Here is a 25,628-nt window from a genome sequence, read left to right on the forward strand (position 1 = left end):
ACTGGTATTGTTGTTACAAGTCTTATGGGTATGCAATTGGTAGAATTTACCTCTTAGGTACCCAATTACACTGAGAGGTTATCATGCAAAAAAATCAATGGAAACGAAAATTAGCTTTGTCTATTAGGACCCTTAAGCCCCTATTACACGGCCAAACACCTAGCCCAATGTTCCGGATAATTGAGAGCTAATCTGCTAGATCGGCACTCGTTTACTGAGCTTATTACACGGCTCGACTATCGTGCAGCAAGGGCTGTGTATATATATCATTAGTGATGTCTGTGCAGCCCTTGCCTTTAGTGTAAAATAATGAAGTTCATACATACCTTTCCACGGTCCATGGTACTTCTGCCCACACTCCCGTGTCCTGGTTTCTGCCCACTGCCCAGAGCCAATCTCTGAAGTGACTGGCCGCTCAGCCATTCACTTGCCACGACACTGTCCTGTCTCAGCCAGTGATTGGCTGAGCGGCCTGTCATTTAGAGACCGGCTCTGAAGTTCCAGTGGCGGCTGTGAGCAGCAGGTAGAAGCGCATTTTTATATTTTTCTTTTTTTTATACTTTCTTTTTTCTCTTAATCAGTTGAGAGACAATGATCAGTCGATGATCACTTCTTCAGCTGATCATTGTCTTTATTATAGGCATTTAGACTATGAATTTAGACATTTAGAGTATGAATCAGTAAAAAAGTTGTTTTGACCCTTTGACGTGTATAACGGGAGTTTGACCCTATTGGGCACCTATTGGTGCCCATTTGGTGTCGAACCTGCCTGTCTGACTTCTCTCCCTCCCCCCACTATGTCCTTGCTATTATCTAGTTTTAAAGGAGGTGGTGGAGCTCTCTATACTTTACTGCACCTGAGGTCAGAGGTCAACCCAGTACCATGGGCGAAAAAATGCAAGATAAGGAATACGTAGAAATGACCAATCCTCAAAGGTACTTGCCCAAATGGATATATTGTTAGATTAAAAAAATTCAATGTAATTAGAATCAATACAATACATTCAATAAATACATATAATAAATACATATATATAACAGTTACCATAGGGCCCTAATGGTATAATAAATGCATTAAAAGATAAAAACCAGGATAGAATATATCATGCGGAGCTTAATGTGGCTCCTAAATTGTGGTATCTCAAATAAAAGAAAGAAAAAAGGGGGGGTTCATATGTTGCACCTCTCACTAGACCAATTGGCATTGATGATGATATCGTAATATTCTGCGACCTGTGGTACGCCAGAGATGTTATCGGTGATATGTCCAAACAGGTAACGGTACTTGGAAAAGATCGCTGAGTACTCACTATTTGCGACCTGTAGTCCGCCTGTGGATCGCCAACTTAGAACGTTGAATGTCCGCTATATGTGACCTGTAGTACGCCCGCGGTATCCACTGTAGAGCACCGTCCTGGGTCTCCGATCTCAGGTATAGTTGTCTATTTACTTATGCCGCTTCTAATGCCAGGAGCGCCGGCTGGAGAGTGGCGTCTTCTCCGCTCGCGGTGTTGTAGTGAGACCTGATCGTAGCAATCCAACGCGGGAACTCAGCTGTCAATCAGCGTACCGTGGCAGTATACGGTAAATGTCGTAACCTGTAGTTTGGCCAAATCTCAATGCTCAGGGTCAGAGATGGTGCACTATCGGTACCAAGAAGAATAGCTATACTCGTTTCAAGGCAACCAGGGCCTCTTCGTCAGTAGCTTGTGACGAAGCTACTGACGAAGAGGCCCTGGTTGCCTTGAAACGCGTATAGCTATTCTTCTTGGTACCGATAGTGCACCATCTCTGACCCTGAGCATTGAGATTTGGCCAAACTACAGGTTACGACATTTACCGTATACTGCCACGGTACGCTGATTGACAGCTGAGTTCCCGCGTTGGATTGCTACGATCAGGTCTCACTACAACACCGCGAGCGGAGAAGACGCCACTCTCCAGCCGGCGCTCCCGGCATTAGAAGCGGCATAAGTAAATAGACAACTATACCTGAGATCGGAGACCCAGGACGGTGCTCTACAGTGGATACCGCGGGCGTACTACAGGTCACATATAGCGGACATTCAACGTTCTAAGTTGGCGATCCACAGGCGGACTACAGGTCGCAAATAGTGAGTACTCAGCGATCTTTTCCAAGTACCGTTACCTGTTTGGACATATCACCGATAACATCTCTGGCGTACCACAGGTCGCAGAATATTACGATATCATCATCAATGCCAATTGGTCTAGTGAGAGGTGCAACATATGAACCCCCCCTTTTTTCTTTCTTTTATTTGAGATACCACAATTTAGGAGCCACATTAAGCTCCGCATGATTTATTCTATCCTGGTTTTTATCTTTTAATGCATTTATTATACCATTAGGGCCCTATGGTAACTGTTATATATATGTATTTATTATATGTATTTATTGAATGTATTGTATTGATTCTAATTACATTGAATTTTTTTAATCTAACAATATATCCATTTGGGCAAGTACCTTTGAGGATTGGTCATTTCTACGTATTCCTTATCTTGCTATTATCTGTTGCTGTTTCTTTCCTTTCTGCTCACCTAGCACCTTACAAATCCAGCGCACCAGTTACCCTTTCTTTGCCCACAAGCCAGCCACAGCTGGAAGAAGACGGCTCTGTACATTGTGTAGTGGCCGTGATGAGTCACTGCACCATTGACTTTAATGGGACCTGCGCTGCAGTTACCCAGTAAAGCCACTACACAATATTCTTCCAGCTGGGTTTTACTGTCAATGCCACACTAGCAAATAGTTGATTGACGCGGGTGCAGGGTGTCCTGAAATTGAGGAGAGGTCATCAATAAATCATGCCTTGGAAACCTCTTTAGGGGCTTTTATACAGAGTCTTTACATTGACGGTCTCCCTATAGTTCCATACTACATAGCTATTTGCACACTGGGGGAGATTTATCAAACATGGCGTAAAGTGAAACTGGTTCAGTTGCCCCTAGCAACCAATCAGATTCCACCTTTCATTCCTCACAGACTCTTTGGAAAATGAAAGGTGGAATCTGATTGGTTGCTAGGGGCAACAGAGACAGTTTCACTTTACACCATGTTTGATAAATCTCCCCCTATGTGTGTTGCAACACTTTTTTATTGTTTTTTTTTTTATGTTATTATTTGTTTTATAATCTATGTTGTGGTAGTATTTCTAACATTTAACTATACTGCATTAAAAGTGAAAGCATTATATGTTTTGTGCAGGTCATCATAGAAACGTATTGTGTTTTGGTGCCATATTTTTCCCGTCCTCGCCTTGTTTTAGACACGTGGGGCTATTTATGACTGAGCGGACCTGCATTTGCAGAGACTCTGAACCTAATCTCATTCATTAAGTAGTAGCTCATTCATTATTTACAGCTTATTAGGTAAGCTTAAAGTGAAATAAATGCTTTATAAATATGATCACGGCTATAAATACTCAGGCGAGCTTGTAAATAGTCCTGGAGCAGGACATTAAGCTCGACGGAGGCAGATAGTGAGCTTTAACACATGCACGACTGGAGCTCTTCATTCATACATTACTCTTTGGCACACACCGGGAAACGTGTTTTATTCAAATATGTTTTATTAGAACAGTCATTATATCCTATGGGCTTCAGGTACTTTCCAAGAGCTTATTCTAATATCATTTTACAATTCATCTGATAGCCACGTCTGCCCACCACCATGACCCAGAAGCAGCCCAGGGGTTTCAAAGAGCTGTTTTTGTTGCTAGAGTCAAATAATAACCATAGTAAATAATAATAGTTAAAGGGGTACTACAGTGAAAATCAACTGGTTTCAGAAAGTTATATGGATTTATAATTTACTTCTAATTAACAATCTACAACCTTCCAGTTCTTATCAGCTGCTGTATGTCCTGCAGGAAGTGGTGTATTCTTTACATTCTGAAACAGTGCTCTCTGCTGCCACCTCTGTCCATGTCAGGAACTCTCCAGAGCAGGAGAGGTTTTCTATGGGGATTTGATACTGCTCTGGGCAGTTCTTGACATGGACAGAGGTGGCACTGTGTCAGACTGTAAAGAATACACCACTTCCTGCAGGACATACAGCAGCTAATAAGTACTGGAAGACATGGAATTTTTAAACAGAAGTAAATTACAAATCTGTATAACTTACTGAAACCAGTTGATTTGAAAGAAAAAGATTTTCACCAGAGGACCCCTTTAATGTAATAATATAAAATAAAAAGAACGTCGTCTATGTACTCGATGCTAGGGCAAAATAATAGCTCTATAGCTTTACAAAGAGCACACTGAAATGCAGTGGACTAAACTCTTCTCGCCATTTTGCTTTATACAAAGAAGTTTATTGTTTTGCAGTTCTGGTTTGGTGCTGAATTCAGGTGTCATTTTGTATATTTTATATTTATTCTACAATACGTTCCTCTACAGCAGGGATGGGGAAACTTCAGCGCTTCTGCTTTTTCAAAAATTACAATAGCTATCATGCCTGGATAGCCAAATCCAAAGCTTTGGCTGTCCAGGCATTATGGGTATTGTAGTTTTGCAACAGTTGGAGGGTCGAAGGCTCCCCATCCCTGCATTATAGTGACAGTATTAAAGGATATAAAGCCAATATTGATTGCTGATTTCCAGGTAAATATACATTCACCGGCCACTTTATTAGGTACACCTGTCCAACTGCACGTTACCACTTAATTTCTAATCAGCCAATCACATGGCGGCAACTCAGTGCATTTAGACATGTGGACATGGTCAAGACAATCTCCTGCAGTTCAAACCGAGCATCAGTATGGGGAAGAAAGGTGATCTGAGTGCCTTTGAACGTGGCATGGTTATTGGTGCCAGAAGGGCTGGTCTGAGTATTTCAGAAACTGCTGATCTACTGGGATTTTCACGCACAACCATCTCTAAGGTTTACAGAGAATGGTCCGAAAAAGAAAAAACATCCAGTGAGCGGCAGTTCTGTGGGCGGAAATGCCTTGTTGATGCCAAAAGGTCAGAGGAGAATGGGCAGACTGGTTCGAGCTGATAGAAAGGCAACAGTGACTCAGATAGCCAACCGTTACAACCAAGGTAGGCAGAAGAGCATCTCTGAACGCACAGTACGTCAAACTTTGAGGCAGATGGGCTACAGCAGCAGAAGACCAAACCGGGTGCCACTCCTTTCAGCTAAGAACAGGAAACTGAGGCTACAATTTGCACAAGCTCATTGAAATTGGACAGTAGAAGATTGGAAAAAACGTTGCCTGGTCTGATGAGTCTCCATTTCTGCTGTGACATTCGGATGGTAGGGTCAGAATTTGGCGTCAACAACATGAAAGCATGGATCCATCCTGCCTTGTATCAACAGTTCAGGCTGGTGGTGGTGGTGTCATGGTGTGGGGAATATTTTCTTGACACTCTTTGGGCCCCTTGGTACCAATTGAGCATCGTTGCAACGCCACAGCCTACCTGAGTATTGTTGCTGACCATGTCCATCCCTTTATGACCACAATGTACCCAACATCTGATGGCTACTTTCAGCAGGATAATGCGCCATGTCATAAAGCTAGAATCATCTCAGACTGGTTTCTTGAACATGACAATGAGTTCACTGTACTCCAATGGCCTCCACAGTCACCAGATCTCAATCCAATAGAGCATCTTTGGGATGTGGTGGAACGGGAGATTCGCATCATGGATGTGCAGCCGACAAATCTGCGGCAACTGTGTGATGCCATCATGTCAATATGGACCAAAATCTCTGAGGAATCTTGTTGAATCTATGCCACGAAGAATTGAGGCAGTTCTGAAGGCAAAAGGGGGTCCAACCCGTTACTAGCATGGTGTACCTAATAAAGTGGCCGGTGAGTGTAGTATGTGTATACCTTGTGAGCCACATTTGACTTTAAAGGGAATTTGTCACTAGGTTCATACTGCCTTAAATGAGTTATATAAATGATGAACAGATCAGTGTATTACTTACATGATTCTGTTCAGCCGTTCTCCTAATATGCAGGAGAATAAGATTCTTGCCACACCCCTCTCCCCGTCCTCCAGCTGCTGATTGACAGTTGACTGCCTATACACAGCATGGATAGATAACTGCCAATCAGCAGCTGGTGGGTGGAGTTTTCCGCTTCTCATTAATATCCAGGACTACTGGGCTCCTGCACATAATGGAGAGGACTACTTATTGTCCATGTTATTCAGGAGGATTTCTTTGGATCAACTGCACAGAACAATATAAGGGATATATCATTCTGTTCAGCTTCTCTGTCACCCTTAGATAGGACATCATAAACCTACTCAAAGAGTCTCTTTAAGTGACGGTCACATTCACTGTCAAGAAAACCTGAAATTGCAAAGCAATGTTATAGTGTTTGGTGGGAATAAGGATATGTCTTCTATAGGGTCAAAGCCCATGTTATATTCTACCCTTGCATCACTCATGACTCCTATGGTGAGAGTTGCCGACCATGTATGATTCTTAAGCCACTGGGTGGACCATTGTTTTCTCATTAAACTCAAGGGCCTTTCACATTGGTGGACTATTGGTTGAATGAACGTTCTTAGGGACACTTGTCCCCAATAATTTGCACGTGTAAATGGACCGTCGATCAGCTGCTGAATGGGAGAATCCTAATCGGTTGGCTGATTGTATTGTTGAAATGAAAGACCATTCTTCTCGATTCCTGATTTCAGTGATGTTCTTACAAACTCTGTAATGTTCTGTAATGTTATTACAACCGCCTACTATTGCGTACAATTTTTGCAGCCATTATCCTGCTAAAGAAGGCCTCTGACCTTAGGGAATACTACTGCCAGCGAGGGGGGGGGGCATAGTCTGTAAAATGTTTAGTTAGGTGGAACATCCAGATAAATGAGAGGATCCAAGGTTTCCTAGCAGCAGGGGCGGGCTGGGCAGGGGGGCAGGGTGGCATATGCCCCCCGGGCCGGTCCCCCCACTACACCTAAGGGCCGTGGCGTCCGGATGTTGCTAGGGCCGCTCTGCCACTTTAATTCTTTCCTCAGTAAGTGCGGCCGCTGCACTCACTCTCTAGCAGTCAGCAGCGGTGACAGAACGCCGCGCTGACTCTGCCTCACACTTCACTTTGCTCATTGGTGGAGCAGGCAGCCTGTTCCATCACTGAGCAAAGAGAAGTGCACAGCCCATGGAGGAGGACGCCTGCCGGGAGAAGAGCCGCCCACCGCCCGACTGGTATCTGGGGAGGGGGCCTGGGTTGTGGGGAGCGGGTCTGGGGGGGTTACTGTATAGTACTGGGGTCTATAAGACACCAATACAATACAGTAGCCTAGGGCTGGCTGGAGCAGGGGACACTCACCTCCCTGTCTGGGCAGCCAGTGTTTCCTCCGTGATTCTGCAGTGTGATTAGCACTGCCTGCTCCTCTCTGCTCTGGTCAGACCTAACCAGAAGAGGCCAGAGCAGCAGAGAAGCACGGACCAGCTTGTGAAGTAAGTATATGGGGGGGGGGGGCATTGTGCATTGTGCTTTGTCCTATTTACAACATTTGACTCTCCAGTTATTGCATAACTACAGCTCCCATTATATCCTGGTGGCAGGACATGATAGGGGTTGTAGTTTGGCAACAGCTGAGGAGTCACTGGTTAGGAAGCAATAATTTAGGTAGAGTTTAGGTAGTGTTCTCCAACCTGTGACTGCTCAGTTAGTGAAACACTACAACTCCCATCATGCCCTTCTAGCAGGAGATAATGGGGATGGTAGTTTAGGAACAGCAGGAGGGTCACATGTTGGAGAACACCAAACAAAATAAACTGTACCCCTAAATCATTGCTTCCTAACAGTGGCTCCTCAGTTGTTACAAAACTACAACCCCTATCATGCCCTGCTGGCAGGATATAATGGGGGTTGTAGTTTAATAACTGCAGAAGGGTCAGATGTTTGAGAAATTACACTAAATAAACTGTACCCATAAATCATTGCTTCCTATCCAGGCGCTCCTCAAGTGTTACCAAACTACAACTATTATCATGTCCTGCTTGCATAATGGAAGTTGTAGTTTACGAACATCTGAGGAGCCACTGGTTGGGAAACAATGATTTAGGGGGCTCAGTGGTACGTTACATTAGGGGGTCAGTGGTACAGTACATTAGAGAGGACAGTGGTACAGTGCATTAGAGGGGTCAGTGGTACAGTACATAGAGGACAGTGGTACAGTACATTAGAGAGGACAGCGGCACAGTACATTAGAGGGGACAGTGGTACAGTGCATTAGAGGGGACAGTGGTACAGTGCATTAGAGAGGACAGTGGTACAGTACATTAGAGAGGACAGTGGTACAGTACATTAGAGGGGACAGTGGTACAGTACATTAGAGGGGACAGTGGTACAGTACATTAGAGAGGACAGTGGTACAGTACATTAGAGGGGACAGTGGTACAGTACATTAGAGGGGACAGTGGTACAGTACAATAGGGGGGACAGTAGTACAGTACATTAGAGGGGACAGTGGTACAGTGCATTAGAGAGGACAGTGGTACAGTACATTAGAGAGGACAGTGGTACAGTACATAGAGGACAGTGGTATAGTGCATTAGAGGCGTCAGTGGTATAGTACATTAGAGGGGACAGTGGTACAGTACATTAGAGAGGACAGTGGTACAGTACATTAGAGAGGACAGTGGTACAGTACATTAGAGAGGACAGTGGTACAGTACATTAGAGAGGACAGTGGTACAGTACATAGAGGACAGTGGTATAGTGCATTAGAGGGGACAGTGGTACAGTACATAGAGGACAGTGGTATAGTGCATTAGAGGGGACAGTGGTACAGTACATTAGAGAGGACAGTGGTACAGAACATTACAGGGACAGTGGTACAGTACATTAGAGGGAACAGTGGTACAGTACATTAGAGAGGACAGTGGTACAGTACATTAGAGGGAACAGTGGTACAGTACATAGAGGACAGTGGTATAGTACATTAGAGAGGACAGTGGTACAGTACATTAGAGAGGACAGTGGTACAGTGCATTAGAGGGAACAGTGGACAGTACATTAGAGAGGACAGTGGTACAGTACATTAGAGAGGACAGTGGTACAGTGCATTAGAGGGAACAGTGGTACAGTACATAGAGGACAGTGGTATAGTACATTAGAGAGGACAGTGGTACAGTACATTAGAGAGGACAGTGGTACAGTGCATTAGAGGGAACAGTGGTACAGTACATAGAGGACAGTGGTATAGTACATTAGAGAGGACAGTGGTACAGTACATTAGAGAGGACAGTGGTACAGTGCATTAGAGGGAACAGTGGTACAGTACATAGAGGACAGTGGTATAGTGCATTAGAGGGGACAGTGGTACAGTGCATTAGAGGGGACAGTGGTACAGTACATTAGAGGACAGTGGTATAGTGCATTAAAGGGGACAGTGGTACAGTACATTAGAGAGGACAGTGGTACAGTAAATAAGAGGGGACAGTGGTACAGTACATTAGAGGACAGTGGCACAGTACATTAGAGAGGACAGCGGTACAGTACATTAGAGAGGACAGCGGTACAGTACATTAGAGGGGACAGTGGCACAGTACATTAGAGAGGACAGTGGTACAGTACATTAGAGGACAGGGGTACAGTACATTAGAGAGGACAGTGGTACAGTACATTAGAGGACAGTGGTACAGTACATTAGAGGACAGGGGTACAGTACATTAGAGAGGACAGTGGTACAGTGCATTAGAGGGGACAGTGGTACAGTACATTAGAGAGGACAGTAGTACAGTACATTAGAGAGGACAGTAGTACAGTACATTAGAGGCGACAGTAGTACAGTACATAGAGGACAGTGGTATAGTGCATTAGAGAGGACAGTGGTACAGTACATTAGAGGCGACAGTAGTACAATACATTAGGGGGGTCAGTGGTACAGTACATTAGAGAGGACAGTGGTACAGTACATTAGAGGATAGTTGGGGGGGCAGTGGTACAGTACATTAGAGGTGACAGTGGTACAGTACATTAGGGGGGGTCAGTGGTACAGTACATTAGAGAGGACAGCGGTACAGTACATTAGAGGACAGTGTTGTGGGGGGCAGTGGTACTATTTATTATAGACAGTTCATAAGAGGCACAGTTTATCTAGGGGACAGTAGTACAGTTCATTAGGACAAATGGGTGCTATTCACTTAGCACAAGGAGAGGGTGGGGCTAACTGCAGATGGGGACACAAAGGGGGGCCTAACTAAAGATGAGGGCAAAGACAGGGGGCACAATTACAGATGGGGAACAAATAGGGGGTCTCATTACAGATACAGGCATGAAGAAGGGACCTAACTTTAAAAAGAGGCACAGAAAAGGGAAGTGACTACAGATTGGTCTTTAAAGAAGTTCCTGTTACTGTTTAGGGGCACTATGATGGAGAGTTTGTATAAAAGTGGGTAAAGGTGCTGTAAAAGTAAGGTGCTGAAGATGTTTGTCTGGCAGATACTGCTGAGATGATTTGTGGTTGGAAGAATTATTCATGATCGAAAAGAAAAGGAAACCTGACCGACTCAGAAAACGTCATCTGTGAGTCACTGAATGTGTTTGCACTGTACTTATATGGTATACAGAGCTTGTGTACAGCTGGTATCTACCACTATTTGGTCACCGTATGGGGTAATATTGGCCCCTGTGTGGTGGAGTGTAGTACCAGTATAGTAGTAATGCTCGTGGTGTGACGGTATTAAGTAACCTTTTATAATGTAGTTACTATGTGATTGTAGTATGTGGTCATGGTATGGCGGTATTATTTGCCCCTTGTATACTGATATTATTGGTTATATAAGTATACAGGATTTGGTCAGTAATAGTATGATGTCCATGTCCATACAAGGTATAATCCAAGCCAGAGCAGATTAAATTCTGGCCTTACATAAAAATCCTGGGGCGGCAGAGGTTGGAGGAACATAAAAAAGAATCTATACTTACCCGTCCCTGTGCCCCTGCAGTACAGGTTCACCACCTCTCTCACAGCTACTGTTATCCTGCTCCTCCCATTCCTGCATTGTCAAGTCCGGCAGGAAGTACCCGTTCGCCCCAGTGCGTGACGTTGCAGGACCAGGAGCTGCAGGAACCGGTCTGTGAGCAGTGACGCTGCACTGCAGAGGCATTGGGACAAGTATGGATTCTTTATTATGTTCCCCTCACCCCCGGCCGACTTGGGATGTTTAGGTTCGGCCCTGGCGAATATCCGCTACTCATGGGCCACTGCTGTGTACTTGCCCCCCAGGCTAAAGTTTGCCAGCCAGCCCCTGCCTAGCAGGTACGAACCCGAACTCTCAGTAATGATTCCCGCTGTCTGCCCACTCCGTGGAGCGGGCGGATCCAGCGGGAGGACCGCCTGGAAAACTGGGATACAGCCATAGCCATAGGCTGTATCCCAGTTTTCCAGGCGGTCCTCCCGCTGAATCTGCCCGCTGCACGGAGCGGGCAGACAGCGGGAATCTGATGCCGAGCGTTCGGGTTCATACGAACCTGAACCTCGGAGGGTTCGGACCATCCCTACTAGCAGGACATCTCCTAGACCATTATGTTGCCCCTGTTGGTTTGTCTTTCTTTCTCTCTTGCTGCTGTCTCTTCTCCATGTGCCAGTTTTGATGCTTACATGCCCACTTTCAGCTCTGGGCTCACTTAAAGGGGTACTCTGGTGAAAAAAATATATATTTTTTCAGCTGAACTGGTCTCAGAAAGTTATACGGATTTGTAAACTACTTCTATTTAAAAATCCGGAGTCTTCCAGTACTTATCAGCTGCTGTATGCCCTGCAGGAAGTGACTTATTCTTTCCAGTCTGACACAGCTCTCTGCTGCCACCTCTGTCCATGTCAGGAGAAAACATGGATACAGTCATAGGCCATAGGCTTTATCCATGTTTTCTCAAACTCCCTAGGGCTACATCCAACTTCTTCAGCCACTGGTAATCAAATGCCAAACATTTGAGCTTGAGCATCCTAGAGCACGCCATACCTAATTTCATCTTATCGGCACTAAATAGGGCCCCAGGTGCAGCAGATCCAGCTTGTTGCATCTAATGTTCCCATCCAGCATGGCTTTGGATCACCAGATATAAATCCAATTTTATACGGGGGGTTTTAAGAATACTGAAAATCCCTTTAACCCTGTTCTCTGTAAAGCAGAATATGGCTATGTTCACACAAAGTTTTTTCAGCTCCGTTTAAAATGGCGTCCCACATTTTGAGTTTAAAATAACGGACGTTATTTAACTGTCTGTCCTCCCCTCAATGCAATGACGGGTGTTTGTACATTATACTAGTTTGGGGTTACTTATTGGACTTTGGATGCGGCTTAATTGAAAAGTCCATTGAATTTAATAGAAAAACAACCGTGACAAAAGAAAAACTGTGTGAACAACTAATAAAAAACATCCGCTGTTTGCAAAAGACGTCCGAAAATAATGATCATGTTCATTATTTTAACGTCTGCGGTAAAAACGTCCGTTATTCAATACACCGTGTGCATTGGACGTCCGTCTTCCCATTGACTTCAATGCATTGCCATTGCAGTCAGTTAAAGGGGTTATCCAGCGCTGGATAACCCCTTTAAGCTTCAGGTTAGTTTAGGATCAGGTGTGTCACATGAGAACTTGTTCTCTCTCCATCAGGCCAGAAGGAGTTAAGTCTGTGCTGGAGTACTTTAGAAACCTAAAACCCCTTTGCTGTCTGATGTCCCTTGCTCGGTGGCATGACTTGGCAGGCACGGACACTATAAACACTGCCAATTGGCACTTGTCAGCTCTCTGCTGTAGCAGTCGTACCTACAGCCGTCCTCGCGTACGGTACTTTGAGGGGGGGGAAAAGCAGAAGAGGAAATGACAATAAAATATTGGTCATGCCTGCAAACATCTGATTTAGTAACTCCTTATAGCAGAACCGGTCCAATTGCTGTGCCCAGGGCGGCATAGCTCAGATTCCACAGTCATCGCTCTTATCTATCACAGAGGGAGGATGAGAACAAGGGGGAGCTCAGGAGCAAGAGACGGATGGGACAGAAACTTCTGGACTCCGAAAGGTAGGAACCATCATCCCAGGATCATTCTAGACCAGGGGTAGGGAACCTACGGCCCTCCAGCTGTTGCAAAACTATAACTCCTATCATGCCTGGACAGCCAAAGCTTTAGTAGGCATGATAGGAGTTGTAGTTTTGCAACAATTGGAGAGCCAAAGTTCCCTACCCCCTGTTCTACAGATAGTTGTCTGGTTCTACATTCATATCACTTTACTTTATTACTTTTTTCAACTTATTTATTTAGTTATATATTATTTATGTTTTATATACAGTATGGGGGAGATTTATCATACATGGTGTAAAGTGAAACTGGCTCAGTTGCCCCTAGCAACCAATCAGATTCCACCTTTCATTCCTCACAGACTCTTTGGAAAATGAAAGGTGGAATCTGATTGGTTGCTAGGGGGAACTGGGCCAGTTTCACTTTACACCATGTTTGATAAATCTCCCCCTATAGATAGATAGATAGATAGATAGATAGATAGATAGATAGAGGATGGAGAGTCCACAGCACACCAGCTCAAGTGGTAAAAAAGTGGGTTTTATTCCAAAGATGATGAACAAAACAGATGCAACGTTTCAACAACCTCTCGTTGTCTTTCTCAAGCAGCTTGAGAAAGACAACGAGAGGTTGTTGAAACGTTGCATCTGTTTTGTTCATAATCTTTGGAATAAAACCCACTTTTTTACCACTTGAGCTGGTGTGCTGTGGACTCTCCATCCTCTACTTTCGGAATCCTTGGCCTAAGGACTTATTACCTGAGCACCCGCCACATCATAATCGGACGTGCGGCTTGTTTTCTACTTTTCTAGATAGATAGATAGATAGATAGATAGATAGATAGATTGATTGATTGATTTTGTAAACCAGTACAGGAGCTACACAAGATCTAACACCATGTGATAGTGGTACCCATAGAATTCAGCTGACTCAGTGGAGCCGTGACCGTGAGCCCAGCTAAAGTTACCATCGACTTTCTACTTTGCTGGGACTCACATGAGGAGAGGTGGATAGGCACAGAGGTAGTCGGGAAACTACAGACTTTTTTATCCACTACTATTGGACTATAGGTAGAAAAAGCTTGAGGTCGCACAGTCTAAGGTCAGTTAGTTACTAGAGATGAAATGTCCGATCATTCGGTATTAGATTACCGCTGGAAAAGGGTAAGGGTAATGCAGCCCTAGGAAGTCCTGGAAAATATGGATACAGCATATGGACTATAGTTTTATCCATGTTTTCCAGAACTCCTTAGTGCTGCATCCAACTTCTTCAGCCACCGGTAAGTTATGCTGGATATGATTAGCACGTGTGATCACTAACAGGACTGCGTATACATTAGTAACATAGATAATAACTTCTGTAGTGGGATATGATCACAGTCTAATGTATGTAGCTGACTGTGGTGGAAGACAATGATCGGGCATGTTGGATTTCAGCTATATTTGTTCCCCTTGGTGATATATGACATAGCCCCATTTCACATCATGTGGTGGTGGTGGTGGGGGTATACATTGCAAAATTCCCTGACATATACCTCTGATATAGAGAGATGATAACACCCATCATACATAGAATTTTGTGTTGAAAAAACGCAAGCCATAAGGCCAAAATGACACTTCTATGGCTTATGTATGCTGGATGGTTGGGCTCTACAATGCATATGGCTAATGGACACCACCAATAACCTACTCCACAATAGAGGAGGATAGTTATGGACTAATCACATAGATAGAGATAGATAGATAGATAGATAGATAGATAGATAGATAGATAGATAGATAGATAGATGTAGATATATAGTATAATTACGAGAGTACAGAGAAACAGAGAGAGATGACAGAATTGTGACAGCTGGATAGATACATACAGTAGAATTGGCAGAAGGCTGTGTAGGATAGTGTAACACCATTAGCATCATGCCATAGCTGCTTGATATTTTCCTTTCATTGGTGGCCATGCTAAAGTCATGTTATGCTGCTCAGTACGGCGCTGTTCACACCATGTGTTTGCTTCTTGTTAGACGTTGCAGGAAGATTAGAAGATTAAATAGAAAGGTATCTTTAACATAGTGCAGACATCCTGTTATAGCAGTGGAATCCATGCTGCGGAAAGTCTACAGCTAAATCTGCGGCAGCAAATCTACACCAAACCCTATAGAAAGTGAAGAAGGAAAAAAGGATATTACATCACAATAAATCTCGATTTTCGATTTATTTAAAATATAAAATGGAACTCCAGTGGAAGTTTTTTTCCTTACAAAATCAACTGGTGTCAGAAAATTATATAGACTTGTAATTTAGTTCTATTTAAAAACCTGGTCTCAGAAAGTTATACGAATTAGTAAATTACTTCTATTTAAAAATCTTGAGTCTTGCAGTACTTATAAGCTGCTGTATGTCCAGCAGGAAGTGGTGTATTCTCTTCAGTCTGACATAGTGCTCTCTGCTGCCACCTCTGTCCATGTCAGAAACTGTCCAGAGCAGGAGAGTTTTTTTTTTTTTTTATGGGTTTTGCTACTGCTCTTGACAGTTCCTGACACGGGCAGAGGTGGCAGCAGAGAGCACAGTGCCAGACTGGAAAGAATAAACCACTTCCTGCAGGATATACAGCAGCTAATAAGTACTGAAAGACTGGAGATTTTTAAATAGAAGTAATTCACAGATCTATTTGATTTCAAAGAAAAAAAAAATCACAGGAGTTCCCCTTTAACACAACAAATTATTGCTAAGATTTACTGCCATAATAAATCATTAGTTAGTTTTTTCTGCTCTTTATTAAAAATCTAAAAAACTGGAAAATGAAGGGTCTTATCTATGTTTCACAGCCTAACTAGCGTTTATAAGAGTACTCTGTGTCCATTGTAGCTTGTTGAAGGATGAAGCTGTCACCAGCTAAGCAATCTAGTGCCATCTTGGTGAACTATTTGTCTGTCTGCGATTCAGTAAAATTATATAGAATTATATTATAGCATAATGCTGCGTTTACACGGAACGATTATCGTGCGAATTCGAATGACAATCGTACGTGTAAACGCAGCAAACGATCAAGTGACGAGGGAGAAATCGTTTATTTTGATCTTTGTACATGTTCTCAAATCGTCGTTGGTCGTTCGCAAAAAATTCGCAGATCGTTCCGTGTAAACAGTCGTTCACCGATTTAACCTATGTGCGTTTAAGCGGTCGCAAAACGATTTTTCCGTACGATATATCGTTCTGTCTAAACGCTGATCGTTATAAAAAAATTTGTTACTTCGAAATCGTTAATCATACGATCGGGCGAATTATCGCTTTGTATAAACGCAGCATAAGATAACAACCCCCCGTTGATATTCAACCTGCATGATGAACAGGTGTCTTTCCTTGTGTGAGTGCACAAAGGACTGGGTCTCTTTTTTTGAACAGAGAAAAGACCAAATATCAGCACGGAGGGCGCATGGAGCACAGTTTGCCTGTATGTATAACACTGATTTAGGGTGCGTTCACACCTACAGGATCCGCAGCAGATCTGCAGCAGATCCGCAGCAGATTTGAAGGTGCAGATTTGAAGCTGTGTTCAGTTATTTAAATGAAATCTGCTGCGGATCCGCTGCGGATCCGCAGCAGAATATACACTACGGATCTGGTAAGTGTGAATGTACCCTTAAACATAGAAAACTTTTTTATAAAAATTAGTATATTGCAAAGTTGCTTGGGATCACAACCCCTGTTGATTTCTTAAAAGAAAAATTGTGAGAGGTACATCTTAAAGGGGTTATCCAGCACATGGCCACTTCCCCCCCCCCCCCCTCTTGTCTCCAGTTCAGGTGTAGTTTGCAATTAAGCTCCATTTACTTTAATGGAACTGAGTTTGAAACCCCACCCAATCTGGAGACAAGAGAGGGGGAAAAGTGGCCATGTTTTTGTAGCGCTGGATAACCCCATTAACAGTAAGGGTCCGTTCACACGGAGCAAAACAGGCGTAATCCCGCCAGCCTCCCTGTTATAATGACAGTCTATGGGAGGCTTGCGCGCCTCCTCTCTCGGCATCTCTCCTCCCTGAAGAATAGAAGAATAGACATGTCCATTCTTCAGCGCGGAGAGAGGAGGCGCACGAGCCTCCCATAGACTGTCATTATAACAGGTAGGCTGGCGGGATTACGCGGCAGAGAATTCCGCTGCGGAATTACACCTGTTTTGCTCTGTGTGAACGAAGCCTAAATATAACAGTAGTGGCCAGTGTCAGGCAGCTGCTGCCAAGGCATATAATGTATAATATATATATAATATAATGGAGTGCAATAAAAGGGCCAAAGATACAAACAACAAAGAAATTATTCTACTAGTGTACAAATGAGTAGTCACACCACCCATGACCACACAGCATAATAGAGTAAATAAACAGGCCCATCCATAGTAGACTTTTTACATTCATACCCTTAATGGGGTTATTACAAGATTGATAGCTTGTGGTAGGGGGTTGTCTTGTTGGTGCAACCATTATAACTCCATTATGCCAGTGTAATACACATTGGTGTACAAAGCATGTTTATTCACATCTGTCCCTTCCCCAGTGGAACCCTTAATCTAATTTCCCTACCGCAGCCACTCGAAGACTTATAAACACTAGGGCCAATGTAGTGCACAGCCAGGAAACCTGGCAATGTTTTAAGAAATGTAGAAGGAAATCGAGGAAACTTGTGTAGAGATCAAGAAAGCGCACATTGTCACCACACATTCTGCCCCGGTGAGACGTGAACCAGGGACCTTACAGCTATGGTATTGTAACGCCAATCATTCTCGGTTTTATTTAACCCATGGGTATCACTTCTATTTTGAGCCTTGTTTTTAGAGCCATAATTTTTTTATTTTTCCATTGACATAGCCATATGAGGGCTTGTTTTTTGCGGGATAGGTTGTATAGTTCAATGGTTCCTAAAATATATCGAAAAACTTTTATGCAGTCCAATTTTTTTGGACTTTGGGTGTAGCACATTATGCGTTATAGAGGACGGTCCAATATAGACATTAGCAAAATTGGCGCTCGTTTGCAGGGTCTTTAGAAGTCACGATTAATCACACGGCCGGTCGAGCGTTCCCAGCTGATCGCTGTCACTTTTACACAACCCAATTATCGACCAAAGGAATATTTCTAGGAACACTCCTTGCCGATAATTGGTCCATGTAAAAGGGCCTTAAGCCTTTGGCTTCATAGGGCTTGTGTGAGGCGCACCAGAGCAGAAGGTGCTTTAGTGCTACAAAATAACAAAAGTATACCTGGATTCATGGTAAAAAGCCTTATGTAAACATGAGCTTATTAATACCACCACGATGCCGCTAACTATATTAATAAATTGTCAACTAGGTGTTGCCGTTACTGTTGTGGATAATGTAGGTCCCCAAATCAGTGAATGGACAATGTCAGGGTATTTAGGGACACGCGCCATTGGCAAGGGGAATAGTGACATCTACTTATTAATTTATTCCTATGCTTTCAAGCGTAATAAAAAACAGCACTGACAAAATAAAAGTATACAAGGAATGCAATATTTACTAAAACAGAAACAGGCTATGTTCACACATAGTATTTCTGTCCTGTAGGAGAGCAGACTGGACATATCCATGTACTGTTGGAGAGCAGACTGAACATATCCATGTATTGTTGGAGAGCAAACTGGACATATCCATATACTGTAGGAGAGCAGACTGAACATATACATGTACTGTAGGAGATCAAACTGGACATATCCATGTACTATAGGAGAGCAGACTGGACATATCCATGTACTGTTGGAGAGCAGACTGGACATATCCATGTACTGTAGAAGAGCAGACTGCACATATCCATGTGCTGTAGGAGAGCAGACTGGACATATCCATGTACTGTAGGAGAGCAGACTGGACATATCCATGTGCTATAGGAGAGCAGACTGGACATATCCATGTGCTATAGGAGAGCAGACTGGACATATCTATTTACTGTAGGAGAGCAGACTGGACATATCCATGTACTGTAGGAGAGCAGACTGGACATATCCATGTACTGTAGGAGATCAAACTGGACATATCCATTTGCTATAGGAGAGCAGACTGGACATATCTATTTACTGTAGGAGAGCAGACTGGACATATCCATGTGCTGTAGGAGAGCAGACTGGACATATCCATGTACTGTAGGAGAGCAGACTGGACATATCCATGTGCTATAGGAGAGCAGACTGGACATATCTATTTACTGTAGGAGAGCAGACTGGACATATCCATGTACTGTAGGAGAGCAGACTGGACATATCCATGTACTGTAGGAGATCAAACTGGACATATCCATTTGCTATAGGAGAGCAGACTGGACATATCCATGTACTGTAGGAGAGCAGACTGGACATATCCATGTGCTGTAGGAGAGCAGACTGGACATATCCATGTACTGTAGGAGAGCAGACTGGACATATCCATGTGCTGTAGGAGAGCAGACTGGACATATCCATGTACTGTAGGAGAGCAGACTGGACATATCCATGTGTTGTAGGAGAGCAGACTGGACATATCCATGTACTGTAGGAGAGCAGACTGGACATATCCATTTGCTGTAGGAGAGCAGACTGGACATATCCATGTACTGTTGGAGAGCAGACTGGACATATCCATGTACTGTTGGAGAGCAGACTGGACATATCCATGTGCTATAGGAGAGCAGACTGGACATATCCATGTACTGTAGGAGAGCAGACTGGACATATCCATGTACTGTAGGAGAGCAGACTGGACATATCCATATACTGTAGAGCAGGCTAGACATATCCATGTACTGTTGGAGAGCAGACTGGCCCTCTTTACTAGTAGTAAACTCCTACAATCAGTCCATCTCTTGTAAATATAATCTACATGTCTACATATCTAACATATCCTTGTCATAAAAAAAAAAAAAAAAAAAAAAACTTTAAATGTGTTGTAGAGATATATCAAATGTTTTGATCAGTCAGGGTCTTAAGACCACAGTGTTGTAGACCATCCTATGCAGACCATGCCCCTCCCCCACTCCCCCTCCCACCCAGTACAGGGAGCTCTTAAACCAAAGCAATGCTCTTAAACCAAGTACAAGTTTGAAAACCTGTGAGCTCTTCTTGCAAAACGATCTTAATCCAAGTTACTCTTAAACCGAGGTAGCACAGGTACCTTTCAGATTTTAAAGAGTTTTTGAAACTCTTTCAGGTTTCAAGGACTCCACAATGCCAATTCTCTTGCTAGTTATCCATTAGGACAGAAGGCAGCGATGTATCAAATTTAGTTATCAAGGTAACACCAAATCAGTGCGACATCCCTGCAAGAGAAGCAACGGAGCTGTATTGATTTCTCATCCAGCTTACCCAGACGCACATAGCCGGGTAATGGTTGAGTAGAATTTTTATCAAGTATACTCATATGTATAGGTAAGGCTGGGTTCACACTGCTTTTTTGCAATCCGTTTTTTTTTTTTTTTTCATCCAATTTATGCAAAAAACTCAGTTTTTTTATCCGTTTTTGCATTGACTTCTTTTATAAGAGACAGATCAAAACGCATCTTTTTTTTTTTTTTGGCCTACGCAAAAATATGGTCGACCACCTTCTTGTGTACGCACAAAAAAAAATTGACGAGTTTTGATTCCTTTTATTTTTTTATAATGAAACAGGTGAAAACAGATGCACACAAATGGACCTTGGGTCTCCAGCGGCTGCAAAACTACAACTCCCATCATGCCTGGACAACCAAAGCTAAAGCTTTGGCTGTCCAGGGATGATGGGAGTTGTAGTTTTGCAACAGCTGGAGACTCAATGTTTCCTACCCCTATCCTATCTGCTGTGCACACATAGCAGAGATTAGCTAGGAATTAACATTGTCTTTTTTTATCGTCCCCAATAAACTCTCTAATTCTTTCTTATGACCATTTTAGGAATACCGCACTAACCCTGAAAGGTGTGGAACAGGATTTAGTTATAAGGTAGTCATGCCATCTTGTGACTTATTCAAGGTATTGCATGATTTCTCTGTGACTAGTAAGACAATACATTATATTATATATCCCTATAACTCATACAATCACAAGTTCATATCTCTGGAACAAATAGGTAGTTTTGGTATATGATAGCTTCTAAGTATGTAACAACAGAATTTATAAGTCATGATCCTTAAAGGGCTTGTCCACTTTGAGAAATTCCTACTTTTTAGAAGTACAAACTGATCACAATGCGTCTCATCATTTGGATCTATAAGAGGAGCTTTATCAAACTAGTGTAAAATAGAACTGGCCCAGTTGCCCCTAGCAACCAATCAGATTCCACTTTTCATTTTCCAAAGAGTCTGTGAGGAATAAAAAGTGGAATCTGATTGGTTGCTAGGGGCAACTGAGCCAGTTTCACTTTACACCATGTTTCATAAATCTCCACCCACAATGTTTATTCAAAGCAAGAGACGCTCTTTGTCATCACCCTTAAAAAGAGGAGGAAACATACTAACTCTTGCCACCAGGGCCACTCAGCCAAAGTGTGTGTGTGGTTTGTCTGTAAGCCTCTATATCATTTATTGAACCAAGTACATGGTTTATACAGTCATACAGTGGAGGTATATGTGGTTTCTTTACATATAAATGCTGGTTCGCCTTTATTTAGGGCTTACACTTTAAAGTAAATGTACCGGGGATGCCGGTACCCCCGCCTGTTTCGCGCACATGTCGCCAGTTTATCACCGGCCACTGGCTCGGGATGACGCACTGGAGGCGGCCCGGACAGCCCCCATTGTGACGACCTCCCCTCATCTCTGTAGTGCGACTTCATTGATTCGGAGGGGGGGACAGATGATCACATTGGGGGCCGGCCAGCCCGCCTCCAGTGCTTCATCCTGGGCCAGAACCCGGTGATAGACTGGCAACATGCGCGGGAACCAGGCAGTGGTTAAAAAAAAGACCGCGGCACCAGCATCCCCTTACCGGTGACGGTCTATTAAAGTAAAAAACAAAAAAGCAATGTACTAGTGCTACATTCGCCTTAAGAGGGGAGACAGTATAGACAGTATACTGATTGTATAGATTTATTATTATTATTATTATTACTAGTGTGTTACGTTTAAAGTGTCCTCCGCCAATCACTAGAACGAGCTGAGAGAAGCACTTGGCTGAGCACTTCTCCCCTGGCTTGGCCCTTTCCCTTTATTGTTAAAGGGGAACTCCGGATAAGGAAAACTTGTTTTCTATTAAAAGTACATTAAAAGTTATATAGATGTGTCTATACAATGTATTACTGTATCTGTATGATTCTGCCATACTGGTAGCTGATAGAAATTCAGGAAGTGAAGAAAAATGGCCCCTGTGCCAATTCACATTGTCTCCTGTGCAAATCCACATTGTCTCCTGTTCCCACTGCTCTCCCACCTTAGGAGACAAATTTTCCATGCCTCTGTCTCACATTGTGTGTGTCTGCTAGACACAGGCTGATGATGCAGCGATAGGGCAGGGCGTGATTTACCATCTCTGACCGGCCAGAAGCAGGTGTTTCAACTTCGCTGATTGTGCAAAAGTCTACAGAGAAATTAGGGCTGTGTTCACACATGTTGGAGTGTCATTGCAGTACTGCAGCGTATTCACAAAAGAGATGCAGTAACACAAGTAAATGATGCTAAAAGGAAGAAAGGATCAGAGCCGACACTGCCAATCCCACCTGCACAAAAAACAAGGCATAATCAGTATATCCTATGTAAGATAATATCAAATAAAGTCCTTTTTGTGGGAATCAACTTCAAAGATAAAAGATGTTTGATCATAATATGTGTGTGGAAAGGAAAAGAAAAAAATTTAATTCAAAAAGTTCTTTGCTTTATTCCAATATCAGCATTACAGGTAGAGAATACAGCGTGCTGTGTGGGTGGGACCACAATGAAATGATAACACAATGAAACTGCAATGTGTGAACACAACCTTGTTGTTCTGCAACAGATTTGGGTGGGGAATAGGCAGGTTGGGGGACTGCGATGGAACAACTGAGGGAAAGCATTGCATTCTGGAACTTGTAGTACTTAGTACATCTTCTTAACCAGGAAATAAAGATACACAAAACAGAACGAACCCCCCCCCCCCCCCCCAAAAAAAAAATAAATGGATTTTTGGTAGTTTCAAAACTGGGATAGATAGGTAAGTATTGTTATATGCTTCTGCAGAAGTTTCATTTTTTTTTTACCTCTACCTAGAGTTCCCCTTTAAAGGAAATAGACTCTAAGACATGGAGAGCTGTGGCCTGGGAGACCATGTTTGTTTTTAGCCCTCGTGGAGACCCCATCCGAGCGAAATGTTTGACATGTTGTTGAAGGGATTATACAGGATTAGCAAAACTGCTGCTGATTTTCCCCCCAGAAACAACACCACTCCTGTCCCCAGTTTGAGTGTAGTATTGCAGCTCAGTTCCATTGAAGTGAGTGAGCCAAATTGTAATACCGCAAACAACATGAGGAGGTGCTGTTTTTTTTGTTTTCTTTTATTTTTTAAGAAAGTCATTGTTTAAAGTATTGAAAAAAAAAGAACTGTTTCACCCAAGATTATTCTTATAGCTTGTTCTATCCCTGATTCCACCTTATCCTCGCATGAACTTAGGGACAGAAGATAGATCGGAGCCTTGTCCAATCATAGCGTAACACTAAAGTCAGTAATAGTATAGTGATTTCGGTGCTACGTGCTCTGCGTTGCGTTCTTATTCTCTAATTCTTTTTACCTCCACGGTGAAGATTACAATGAAATCTTCAGCCATTTATTTCCTGGTGTCTTGAGAAATTAATTTTAAATACCCAGCGGTGTTATTGCGGTCAGAGCCACAGATGACTAACTCCACCAGCCATATTCTAGCACTATTGGTCAACAGATTTATGTTATCATTGGCGAGTATGTTTCAGTAAAACACTGATTTTCTCCTCTTTTTTATCACGCAGTCATGAAGCGCCCTGTCAGCCCTGCCTATTCTACTGACTCCTTGTCAATGATTCCTATGTATGATGAAGGACAGACGGACAACCTAGCAATGGACCTGCAGCCCAAGCAGAAAAGACTACCATCCTATACTCTGTGTGACGTCTGCAACATCCAGCTCAACTCTGCTGCCCAAGCCCAGATACATTATAATGGCAAATCTCACCAAAAGAGACTAAAACAGATCAACAAGGGCAAGAACCCAACCATCCATGGTAAGAATTCATGGTTTCTTCAAGCTAATGTCAGTGTAGTCTTACAGTATATTATTAATTGTTCATCTTCATTGTATTCCATATGGATAGTAGTGCAGGGAGAGGAGAATGACAGGTGCAAGCATCCTTCCTGGATCAAAGACTGTTTCGGGTGGACTGCCCTTCTTCCAGCCAGTTCCTGGCCAGAAAAAGAGCAGTTTACCTGAAACTGTTGTTGATCTAGAAGGCACCTGTCATTCTCCTCTCCCTGCACTACTATCCATATGGAATACACTAAAGCCTTGCAGGATATTGGTGAATGCTGTACTGTTTGTTCTTCTACAGTTTATATTGTATAGAGTACTGTGAGTATGGCTTCTGAAACCACCAATAATCTGATAACATTGATTGATAAAGTTGGGGCCACACATGTAACATTAAAAATTGACAAAAATTAAAAAAGGGTTATCCCAATATTAAAGAGGTATTCCTAAAGGATAAAGGATACCAAGTAAATTGGTGGGGGTCCCCCACTGATACTAAGAATGGGGACATCATTGTCATTGGAGCAACGTGCATGTGTGGCCACCACTTGAGTCATCCTCTAGGGTAGGGGCGTAGGGCTGTCAAAAAGCGAAAGCTTTGGAATTGTAGTTTTGCAATGGTTGGAGGGCCGTGAGTTTTACACCTGTGATCTAGGGGGCTGCTGAACGCTTTTGAGTGCCGAACTCAGAAATGTTCAATGGCCCCATACAGAATGAAATGAGCGGAGGCCACCCACCTCATTCAGTTCAGGAAGTTTATCCCTGTTTTTCGAGGATGGTGGAGGTCCCACCACTGAACTGCTTTTTATCCCCCATCCTGTGGCTGGAGGAAAACCTACTGAGATGGTGATGCCCTCTTTAAAATTTATGAACTATAGATGATAATTATCGGATTGGTGGGGGGTCCCACAAGTATCCGATTGGTGGGGGTCCCACAAGTATTCGATTGGTGGGGGTCCCACTGCTGGGATACTTAATGACTTTGGGTTCCAGTCTCACTGATCAAACACTTATCACTGTTCCCGAGGATGGATGAGCATTGGTCATTTTTCGATAACTCATGTAAAGTTACACATAGACTGTCAGTGTTCACCAGTATACACAAACTGTTGGGGTGTACAAAGGGTATACAGCAGGCATGTCCAAACTTTTTTCGAAGAGTGCCAAATTTGATGAAGTGAACATGTGCGAGGGCCGACCATTTTGCTTGACATTCTTTGGACCATTAAAATGAATGCAAATAAACTTTTTTTTTACAAAGTTTATTGAAAACTGCATACTTTTTTTTTATGACTTGTATGACAAATCTAAACAGGTGTTTAATCAATCTGCCTTAGGCCCCGTTCCCACTGAGCAAAGCTAGCGGAATTCCGCTACAGAATTGTCCGCCGCGGAATACCTTTAG

The 25,628-nt window shown here is 43.1% G+C and overlaps 1 protein-coding gene across 3 annotated transcripts in view; it reads left to right on the top strand.

Moving 5' to 3' along the window:
- Nucleotides 1-25,628, top strand: part of ZNF385C (zinc finger protein 385C) — a 213,439-nt gene that overhangs the window by 69,678 nt on the left and 118,133 nt on the right. For 2 of the 3 annotated variants that reach the window (XM_069954049.1, XM_069954047.1), the window contains exon 2: nt 23,949-24,200. In XM_069954049.1, coding sequence (XP_069810150.1) covers nt 23,951-24,200 — 250 coding nt within the window. In that variant the 5' untranslated portion in view covers nt 23,949-23,950. Of the gene's footprint in view, nt 1-12,984; nt 13,028-23,948; nt 24,201-25,628 lie in introns of those variants that run through there. The other variant, XM_069954048.1, reaches the window with a different exon arrangement.

The sequence above is a fragment of the Dendropsophus ebraccatus genome, chromosome 14, assembly GCF_027789765.1.
Source record: "Dendropsophus ebraccatus isolate aDenEbr1 chromosome 14, aDenEbr1.pat, whole genome shotgun sequence".
Lineage (NCBI taxonomy): Eukaryota > Metazoa > Chordata > Amphibia > Anura > Hylidae > Dendropsophus > Dendropsophus ebraccatus.